Source organism: Carettochelys insculpta, chromosome 1 (assembly GCF_033958435.1).
Source record: "Carettochelys insculpta isolate YL-2023 chromosome 1, ASM3395843v1, whole genome shotgun sequence".
In the NCBI taxonomy this organism is placed as follows: Eukaryota; Metazoa; Chordata; order Testudines; family Carettochelyidae; genus Carettochelys; species Carettochelys insculpta.
The window spans coordinates 122,809,033-122,820,430 of NC_134137.1; the positions used below are offsets into that span (position 1 = coordinate 122,809,033).

Consider the following 11,398-nt stretch of genomic DNA (forward strand, 5'->3'; position numbering starts at 1 on the left):
TGGGGTGCTGCCTTCTTATGCAGGCTCCAGGGTGCCTGTCCTTCACCAAGCAGCCAGTTACCTTCTGAGGGCAGGGGCAGGTAAATAAATAAATGCAGATACACATCTTGTAAAGCTGGAAGATCATGGAGTCCAGTCCCCTGCCCTCTTGGCAGGACCTAGCACCCCCTCTATTTGCCCCAGATCCCTAAATGGCCCCTCAAGGATTGAACTCACAACCCTGAGTTCAGCAGGTCAATACACAAACCACTGAGCTATCTCTCCCTAGGTGCTAAACGACTGGCCTGCAATCCAGATTTGAACCGTGGTTTGTCTGGATCCAGACCCAAAGGCTCAGGCTTCCCCTCCATGACATTCAGCCCACGGTTCAGTGGAAAGTCAAAAGCCCCAAGACGGAATTCCAGCCAATCAGAGCAGAAAAGGGTGGTTCCTGGGAGCGCCAGGGGAGAAGGCATAGGGCCATGTGCACCCGAGGGTGCTGCAAAGATAAATGCACCCCCATCACCCAGACCCTGTGTCCCCAGACAACTTCTGTGCCCCCTCTGATCCAGACCCCCCACTCCCACCTGCTTCCTGCACACCAAACCCTCCATCCCAACCTCATCTGAGCTAATGGGCAGAAGAGCCCTTACTATTCTGGGGCTGAAGGACTTGCCTTCTGGTCTGACTTTTTCACAACACTTACACTTTAGATCTTCATTGTCTCCCGTTCAAGTTTTTGAAATTCAATACACATCTCCCCTTAGCCATAGAAATATGGGGACATTCATAAATATCTTACAATAGGAAGTCACTCAAGAGTTCAAACATCCAATTTCAAAGCAAACACCCTGTGAAACCTCTCCAGATGTTTCACGATATATAAAGATCTGACTTAAATATAACAAGCCAAAAGAATGCTTCCACTTCCTGACGTGAGCTTAAAAAAAGGAAAAAATATTAACACAGTAACAAAGATTTTTGAATGGTAGCCTTGGCAATATCCTATTCAATCTACTTTTAACATAATTACTGGTTGTATCTTGTAAGAGATAATAAACTGCATATATCTGCATGTATATTATTTTTTTTTAAAAAGTCTGAGTTCAATTACATTTTCAGAAATGTGTTTACAGATGAAAACGTGTGCCTCTCAGCATATTCTCTGGAACAATGTTTCTCAATCTTTCATTTTTTATCAAGTACCTCTTTTTTAAAAAAACATAAGTATTCCCAGACTTCTCTCATGTACCCCTAAGGAGATACATGCCACCGCTTGAGGAATATGATCCTAAAGTAATCTGTGGTCTTGAAACAGGCGCTGTTCAACCTTTGCAGATTAGTGTATCCTTTTCAGAAGTCAGATTTGTTTTGCATACCACCATGTTACATCTCACTTAAAACTTCTTACTTAAAAAACATGCAAAAATATCACAGAAGATTGCTACTGAAAACTTTCTACCATCTTATCAAATATATTAATTGGAATAGAAATAGTGTACTCATATTTCAGTGTAAAGTATATGAAGCAGTAGAAACAAGTCATTGTCTGAATGAACTGTTAGATTGTACTGACTTTACTAGTCTTTACTGTTGTAAAACTAGGCAAATATCTAGATGAACTGATGTATCCCCTGAAAGACCTTATTGTACGCCCAAAGGTACACGTAACATTGGTTGAGAAATACTGCTCAATAACAACAAGAAGTCCTGTGGCACCTTATAGACTAACAGATATTTTGGAGCATAAGCTTTCATGGGCAAAGACCTGCTTCATCAGTTGCATCTAACAAAGCGGGTCTTTGCCCACGAAAGCTTATGCTATGAAACATCTGTTAGTTTATAAGGTGCCACAGGACTTCTTGTTTTTGAAGATACAGACTGACTCAGCTCTCTCTCTTATACTGCTCAATAATGTATAAAAGTAGCCTAGGAACTCAAACTTATTCAGCAAACTTAGAAAGGTAGCCATATTAGTCTGTATCTTTGTAAAACAAAGCAAGCAGTCCTGTAGCACCTTAAAGACTAGCAATATTATTTATTGTTTACAGATTACACCAGCTCTCATGAAGTCTATCTCAAACACCCGTGCTACAGTATCATCTGCTACAATACTGTCTGCAATGTCTCTAAAGTTCAGCATTTGACAAAATCAAGTGACAAAGTACAAATATATTCTTATAGACTGTCGTAACCCACCATCCACTTTTTCTATATACAGTTTGTCTTGCACCGTGAGCTTGTGGGACAGGGATCTTTTCATCCAATATTTGTAAGGAACATAACCTACACAGTGCCATAAAAATAAACAATATGCTAATAACTGCATTTGATTGTTCCATGTAATATAAGAATCAGAAGACACCAAATGAAGATGCGTACCATATTAACATTTGCTACGAGATACTTTCTTGTTGAGTTTTAATTCTATCATTAAACTAACATATACTTAAACATATATTGATGTGTTACTTCTTTCTGTGTCTCCTAATGATGATCATAAATATGGCTCTCCTTCCTTGGATCCTGCAAGGGCTACCTAGGAATAAGAGGATTTCAAAGTTGGCAGGGTCCTTTCGAAAAGGAGCCTTGCCTGGACGAGCTGCACAGCAGCGAGCCACAGCAATTTCGAAGTGCCACCAGCATGCTAATGAGGTGATGAATATGTATTTCAGCACCTCATCAGTAATCTTCGAAATGGCCATTTGCACGGCCATTTCGAAGATTTGAGCTAGTGTAGACACGGCCTTTGTCATAGTCACTGCTTACTTAGGAGATACAAGTCAACAATGAAAAGCAGAACTTCCATGGACAAATTTCAGCCAGCACCTGAATTCAAAAGAGAAAACAAACATTCTACATCACAAATTCAAAGAACATAACATCTAATACTGTGTGAAGTTTTCCCAGAAACAAAATGAATTTAGATCACAATTTAAGCCCATTTTAGAAAGCAGCCCAAATGTTGGAGATGTTACCAAACACCTCTGTAATGCTGAATCACATACCATTTTAACATGTTAAATAACACAGCAAATTTCTGTTCTGAGACTACACAAAGCATGGTCACTTGGTTTCGAAAACATTTTCCTATTGAACAAACTATGATAATTTTGTTTGGTATCATCTGTCTCCCACTATTCTCCAGCTGACAAATAAACAAACGAAACAAACTGTGGTGTGTAGCCAGTTTCAGAGTTTAAAAAAAAAAAAAACAGCTGGACAATCTCTTAATGGAGAGTCTTTTACATCCCATTAAAAATTGCACAGTATTTTCAAGACATTTCAAACCTTTGGTTAGCAGTGAAGCTGAACTGGAGGATTATTTGCAGAAAATATATTAATGGTAATATAAGTTAGGCACATGCAGTGAGGGCAGAATACATCCACAAAGGATTAAGTGTTGCCAACTCCTGTGGTTTTGCCATGAGTCTTACAATATTTGGAGTTTTTCTTTACAGCTGCTGGCGTGAGTGGAATGCATCAGAATTGAGCGTACGTGGCCGTGGAAAAAAAACAAAAAAACAAAGTACTCTATAAAGTTTCTAAAACAAGGAGGTAAATAAAAACAATCCAAAATGTATTTCAGAAAATAATCCCACTGTTTTTAAACCAAACTCAGAAATGTTTGGGTTTTGGCAATACTGGAAATAAAGTAACTCTCTACATTTTCCAGGTTTTCAGTGTTCTTGCCAGACAAAAATACTGGATGTTAAAATAGCAGAAACCTTTAAAACAAAAGTAAGCCAGCTTACCTACCAGCACTATTAAATCTAAAAATGCTACACTAGAAAAGACCAATGGTACATTGAAAAAATCTGATGCCAAATCACTGAAAGAGCTACAGAGAAAGAAAGTGAAACTCCATAAACAGAAAATGAATATAACCTCTCCATAATAAAAGTTTCTGCTTAATTTCAGGCTTTAGTCCTTAAATCTTTAAGGTTTAGATGACATATATACAGTGTCAGTCATCTGATTCTTCAAAAACAAGAAGTCCTGTGACACCTTATAGACTAGCAGATATTTTGGAGCATGCCACACTCCAGAAGGCCCTAGGTGACAGGCCTGTTCTCTCCTACAGACACCTCCCAACCTTATGAGGATTCTCACCATCAACCACAGTCTATACTGCAGCAACACCAGTCCTGGGACTTTTCCTTGCAACAAAGCCCACTGCCAGCTTTGTCCACATATCTATTCTGGAGATACCATCACTGGACCTAACCAGGTTACTCACAGAATCACGGACACATTCTCATGTTCCTCAACTAACATCATACATGCCATCATGGGCCAACAATGCCCAGATGCTTTGTATATTGCACGGATTTCAAACTCTCTCAGACAAAGAGTTAATGGGCAAAAAACAGACATCAAAACGCTCCTGATCCACAAACCAGTTAGTCTACATTTTAATGGAATGGGCCATTCTATTGAAGACTTAAGAGTTTGCATCTTATTGAAGAATTTTCACTCTGCTTTGGAAAAAGAGAGTCCTGAACTCTCTTTCATAATCAAATCTGACACATTAACACATGGTTTGAACCAGGATGCAAATTTTCTGGGACACTATATGGGCTCTTTTGCATACTCGGCTTAATCTAATTCTTGACCCCCACCCCACCCCACCCCACTCTCTGATTTGCTCAACATGATAATTTTTTTTTTTCTGAATTGTCAACCTTGATCACTGTTTTTGGTTCTCTGTGCCTTAAATATCGAATCTGTTCTGGTCTGGCTCTGGTCTGAAGAAGTGGGTCTGTCCCAAGAAAGCTCACCTAATAAATTATTTGGTAGTCTTTAAAGTGCTACTTGACTGCTTTTTTATTTTGGAGCATAGGTTTTCATGGGTAAAGACCCACTTAGTCAGATGAAGCAGGTCTTTGCCCACAAAAGCTTATGCTCCAAAATATCTGTTAGTCTATAAGGTGCCATAGGACTTCTTGTTTTTGAAGATACAGACTAACTCGGTTTAGCCCCTAATACTTGTCTGATTTGTATTTTATTTTATTTTGTTATGTTAGGCACTACTGCTCTTCACAAAATACAACAGATTAGAATCTTCTTTTAATTTGGCCTTTCATCAGAAGTTGTCATGGTGGACAAGACCTAAAGACAAACCACTTCTGTCATTAAAAAGCCTTGGTTTTTATTTTGCTATTAACAGTATTTAACATATCCTGGTATGAACAAAGAATAATGCAAGCTTCACTACAGTGGTAGGAAGTCTTAAAATTTAAATGTGGAACAGAACAAAAATGCAGAGCAATCAGAATTTCCAGAATGACACACATGCTGTGAAACGACCACAGAAAACGCTAAAAAGCTTGCCTTAAGTGCTCGGACAGAAATATTTTACTGCAACTTGAAAAATAATCGAGGTTATGCAGTGTAAGGTTGTGTGTCTTTAAATGATTACCTGAGGTAAGCGTATGGAGCCAGTTCTGAGAAAAAAATCTGTAGGTTAATATGACTTCATTCCAGTGCTACATGCAAGTGTCTGATTTACAAAGGCTGTAACTACTTCAGGCAGAACAGTTACTGATGCTGTAAGAGCCTAGAATTCTGCAGCTTTACCAGCCATGGTAACCTCCAGAAAAAGAGACTCTAGGCTGATTTTTCAAACTTATTAAAATGGTGTGACCATAAATGAATCTTCTTGCTCAATATTTTACTTTTGTGTTTGTCTTTTTAACTGGGTACTGTAAGTTCTTAAAGTAAATTGATTGAAAAACCATATTTTCAATAGGCACTTGCTGAAATGTTAGCTTGCAGGTTTAATTTAAAGAAAGAAAGAAACCCAACAAAACCCTCTACTTTGATTTATTAGCACCCACAAGCAAGAAAAGGTCACTGTTAGCCAAGAACGAAAATCACCACAATTTTGTGGCGATACCGTTGCAGTATCAGAACCCCACTGCCCACCTATCAGAGTTCACTGACACTCTCTAGGCAACTGCCTTCAAACCAACTTATGTCAAAGTCCCACTCCACACATGCACTTTCACCAGAAATCAATACACTTCTAATGATACACAACCCTTTGATCCAGCAAGTCCCCACTCTGGCAAAACACAGTTTACAACAGTAGACAGGATCTTTGAAGCAAACAGCCTACTCCATCATCCTTCAAGTGTATGCCTTTTTTTCCCCCACTTCTGGGAAGCCACTGTGTCAATTCCCTTCTTGTTCTTCTCTCTGTCCCCATCAAGTTAGATGAAAAACTTTCATAAAGGAAATTCTGACAACTCTCCACAATCAGACAAGTTTTCCTCATCTATCAGGTCATTTGCAACATTCAGACCATTATTACATAGGTTAATATGTGGCAGCTTCACAGTCCTCACACAGTTAATTGGAATAGAAATATTGATACCAAAAAGATATCTTCCAAAATGTCTCTTATTTTCAATATTCTACTTTTACCAAGAGAAAGCCACAAACAAGGGAACTGGCCAGTTCAAGGGATCAATCTCTTCAGATCTGAAGAAGTGGGTCTTTCCCATGAAAACTCATCACCTAATAAATAATATTGTTAGTCTTTAAGGTGCTACAGGATGGCATTTTTTGTTTAGTCTCAGAGAGGTAGCCATGTTAGTATGTAGCTTCACACATAACAAGCAGTCCTGTGGCACCTTACTCATGAGCTTTCATGGGTAAGACCCACTTCCTCAGATTTTCCTCAGGGGGTTTTACCCACAAAAGGCCATGACCTAATAAAGGTGTCAGTTTTTAAGGGGCTCCAGGACTGCTTGTTATTCCAGGTTACCAGTTCACAATCAAAACATGTTACTAATGATGACTCTGTTGGTCACAGACAGGGGAGATTCACCCCAACAATGGGCAGGCCTGGCAGTTTATGCCAGAGAAGAACTGCTAGAGTTGAAGTCCTTGCCCCACAGGCGCCCTGCAAGCAGAAGCTGCCCAGGGATGTGCTAAATCAGTACATGTGCTGGCCACCCCGCTTTGTTGCCCACCACCATCCCACTTCCTGAGATGTACCAGCAACCCACAGATCTCCAGATGGACATATTTTTTTTGTTCTGCACTGCAGAAACTTCCTCTCAGATGACTTATGAGCTGCCATGAATTACATGGACTTCTACAGGAGCATTATGTCTAGTTCATTTCAGCAAGTTTCTGCAAGCGCAGACTCCAAGCTGAGTTTGCCTCAAAATTCATTACTGCTTTCTGCATGCTTGGCAAGTATTTGATTATCTCAGTTCATTTCGTGTCAGAGCAGCATTTAGAGGCTGCCTCAGCAGAAGAGATGCCAAGGACTTAATTTTTCTACCGCCTGTAGAGGCAGCGCCTCCACATCAGAGCTAAGGTGCATATTAGCAGCAGGATACAGCAGGATACATTGCTGCTGCCTACACTTGTATCTATTTTGTGATCGGAGAGAACCATCACTTCAGTCTAGCATCTTTCAGAAACAACCACTGGTTAGAATGCTCTTGTATTCCATTAAAATGTTATTTTTGTGTTTTATAAATAAAAGTTAACCCTAGAGCAGTCAAACAACTGAGCCAAATTACTTGTTTTCTTAAGAGATGGGGTTTAGTAATCAACAGCTGAGGACCAAGTAGTGGGACTGAGGGAAGGAAATTTAAAAAGACAGGATAGCCTTTAGTCTGTTTACAGTTTGCAAGTTAACTGTTTTAAACATTTTCAACCTCCATTAAATTGTAGGCATTTTAGGCCTCCATACAACTGGGGATTACACACTGTAATCATTATTTTTGTCTGCTACAGAAAGATTGAGCATAAGACTGACAGCATTCTTTAATTCAGAACACACTTTCAAGAAACATTCATGGGGGAGGGGGATTTTAAGATGTTGCATAATTTGTGAAACACTTCATTATTTTTTTAATTAGTTTTTCCCTACTCCCGCACATTAACCTTTACTCAGCTACACAAAAAAAATCGTAGACCCATAACACGAACTTCCACCTGTGGTTGTTTATTGTATTTTCCTGTTAAAATTGTAAGCTTCTTGGGGGCATAGATAAATGTCTTCTGTTACACAAAGCACTGAACACACTCCCATGTTCAACAAATAAATGATGACCTATTTTCTTTCAAATGTACTGTTTGTTAAACAGTCATGCTCCTGTTTCTTGTGCAAATTAAGTCATAAAGTAGGGTGGAACATTTGACCAGCCCTAAAATAATTGGTCAATTATTACCAAATGAAATGCCAAAAATGGTTAGATATTTTAAAACACTAACTTATTAGAGCAATACCTATGGTCTCCAAATGGCTTAGATAGATAGTTGTACTTAAATTATAAAGACCGAGTTACACAGCTGAGTTATTTTAACTGCAAAACGCAATGAAAGAAAGAAAACCATAACGCAATCAAAAAAGTTTGCCAGCACCTAATTCAGAGCATTTGTGCTGGAATATATGACGTGTTATGGTCAACTGACCAGTTTGCCAAGCTTAGTCATAGTACTGCATTTCTTACATCAAAGGCAAGCAACATCGCTGCTCTTATACTATATATTTTACATCTCCACTACAACTCTAGATACCACAGGACAAAGATATGGCATGGTGAAAGACAAAAGTCTATTTAAAGATGAAAATGCTTGAGAGCAAGGGAAGAAAGAATCAAAACGAGAAAGCAGGCTTTTTTGGAGAATGGTCTCTAAATTAACCTCAGTGTAAACACACCACTCACAATACAAATGTATTTGAAGAGTTAAAATGTCACATTTTACATCTGTATGGTTCAAATGATAAACTCTTCTTCTATGGTCTCCTTTTATACATTTAATAGTTTTATTTCAATAAGTATGAATTGTATGCTCTAAATTTCTGCTCTGAACATCATTACATGACAGTTGTCAAGGCAGCTTACATCACAATTGCGAAGCTGTACACAAGGAATACAAACACTTTGGAAAGACTCAAATGTTTACGTAAAATGATATTCTGCTTACATCAAATGTTTAGACTGAGTTAGAACTTAGATGTATGAAAGAATGCTTTCCTCCCTCTCCCAACCATCTAGTATTAAATTTCCCTTCCACCACTAACCTAAACTAGCCTGAGAGTGGTGTCCAGTAAGTGCTGCTCTAGGAGAGGCCCAGTAGAATTTTGTAGAAGTCACACAATTCAGGAGTGTGAAGCTCGAGCCCACATGGTCATACAGGACCTCCAGATCTCAAGGGCCAAACCATCTGCTTCTTCCACAACAAAGGGCTTCTTTGCATCTGACTAAGCAGGTCTTTTCCCATGAAAGCGTATGCTCCAAAACACCCATTAGTCTATAAGGTGCCACAGGACTTCTTGTTGTAAAAAAGGGTTTGTTTCAGTGCAGTGTTAACTCAAGGTACAATTTGAGTGTTACTCCTAACTCAGCTGCTGTCTTCACACAAAAAAGTATAGCTTGAGTTAATTTCTCTTTTAAAACTTACAATAATCAGCCTTTCAGGGACTTTGGTGCTGCCAACACTTGATTTAGTTAAATGCAATGCATTGGGGATGCAGCTACAGGCTAGAAACTTGAGTTAGCATAGCACATCAGCTATCAATCAGGGCTCTCATTTAAGGCAAGTTAAGTAGAACACTCTAAGGCTATGTGCACCTCCCCCAGACTTCTGCTGGCACAGCTGTGTCTGGGAGACCCCCAACTACCATAGTTGTGCCAAGTATCAGAGAGGTAGCCGTGTTAGTCTCTATCTTCGAGAACAGCAAGAAGTCCTGTGGCACCTTACAGACTAACAGATATTTTGGAGCATAAGCTTTCGTGGGCAAAGACCCGCTTTGTCAGATGCCACAGGACTTCTTGTTGTAAACAAAGGGCTTGTTTCAGTGCAGTGTTAACTCAAGGTACAAAGCGGGTCTTTGCTGATGAAAGCTTATGCTCCAAATATTTGTTAATCAAAAAGGTGCCAAAGGACTTATAGTTGTGCCAGTACAAGTCCCAAGTGCAAAGGCAGTGCTAGTTCTGTGGCTTTAGTGTCCCATTTGGGGACAAAGGAGAGCTTTACTGATAGTGCTGCATTCAGGGCACTTTGCTTGCCACTACTTCCATGCTTGGGAAACCCCTGGGGAACAATACCAAAGAGAGGGAGGTCCCCGGTTAGTCTAAAACAAACCAGCAGTCCAGCAGCACTATAAAGACTAACAAAATGATTAATAAGGTGATGAGCTTTCGTAGGACAGCCCCAGACACACCAGCTGCAGTCGAGAAAAGACCATGGTGTGCAGCTGGATGTCACCCCCGCTGCCCCAGCACCACGATGCCTAGAAAACTTTAGGAGTGTTGAGTGAGAGGCAGGGAGCCCTGGCTACTACGAAGCACTGTCTGAAAACCCCTGACTCGGGTCCGAGTCTGGCTGCAGGCGCCCCCCGGCTCTGCAACGCCACAGCTCACTCACCCCGCGGGAGGAACACCCCGAGCGAGCCACGCGCTGCATCTGACTCACCCCACCCCGCCCCAAGTCGCCTAACGCGGGCGCAGGAGCAGCCTTCCCGTGTTCAAACGCTGGCTCGGTGCGAGTCCCACTTGGAGCCTCCAGGGGCAGCCCCTGGGCGGCGACATGCGGGGCCGGGGCTGCCGCTTCCGCCCGGGTGCGGGGGTGCAGATCGCTGCGGGCGGGGGGAGCATCCTCGGAGGTGGGGCTCCCAGGGCTCCCGGCTCTCTGCCCCCCGCGGGAGGCCGCGGGGAAGTTTGGAGCCGGCCGCACACGCGGCCCCCAGAGGGCGGGAGGCGGGACCCAGCAGCGCCACCCGACGAGTAGGGGCGCGGGCGGGATGCCCGGGGCCTGGTGCTGCGGCCGGGCTCTTACCTGTGGGTCATTCCCGCCGCCGCCGCCACCCCCAACATGCCGGCCACCGCCCGCCGCTCGCCAGCCCACTTCGCGCCCTGCCCGGGCCGGCGGCGCGCCGCAGCGAGGAGGAGCCGCTGCCGCCCCCCGTCCGGCGGGAGGAGCAGGAGGGCGGAGCGGGGCTCGGGAGGGCAGCAATGGCGCTCCCCGGCCCGCTGCCTGCAGCGCTGCAGCTCCGCCGCTAGGGAGGGGAGCGCAGCCGGAGCCCGCCCCCGGGGCTGCACCTCCCCGCCCGCCGCGATCGCTGCTGGCCAGGCGCTTTCCAGCCTCCGGCAGTGGGCCCGGCCCGGCTCGCTGCTGCACTCCCGGGGCACATCGATGGCCACAAGCGCGCCTTGGCTGCTGCGCCCGGGCGCCGCCTCTCCCCGCTGCCCAGCCGAGGGGCGCTCGCATTGCGGGGCCGCCAGTGGGCTAGAGAGGGGCCCTCTCCGCGCGCCGGCTGGCGGGGAGCGAGCCGCGTTTGACACCCGCCTTCCCCTCCTCGCTAACCCAGCCAAGCTCAGCCCGCCCTGGGCAGCCACTGGGCCTGCCCTGAACTCAAAGGGAGTTTGGCCCCTGCTGTCAGTGGCCG

General features: G+C 43.1%; 1 protein-coding gene across 1 annotated transcript in view; it reads right to left on the minus strand.

Moving 5' to 3' along the window:
• Positions 1-10,967, minus strand: part of LIMS1 (LIM zinc finger domain containing 1) — a 134,090-nt gene extending 123,123 nt beyond the window's left edge. The window contains exon 1 of the mRNA XM_074991067.1: positions 10,789-10,967. Coding sequence (XP_074847168.1) covers positions 10,789-10,826 — 38 coding nt within the window. The 5' untranslated portion in view covers positions 10,827-10,967. The remainder of the gene's footprint in view (positions 1-10,788) is intronic.
• Between the last annotated feature and the right edge of the window lie 431 nt (positions 10,968-11,398).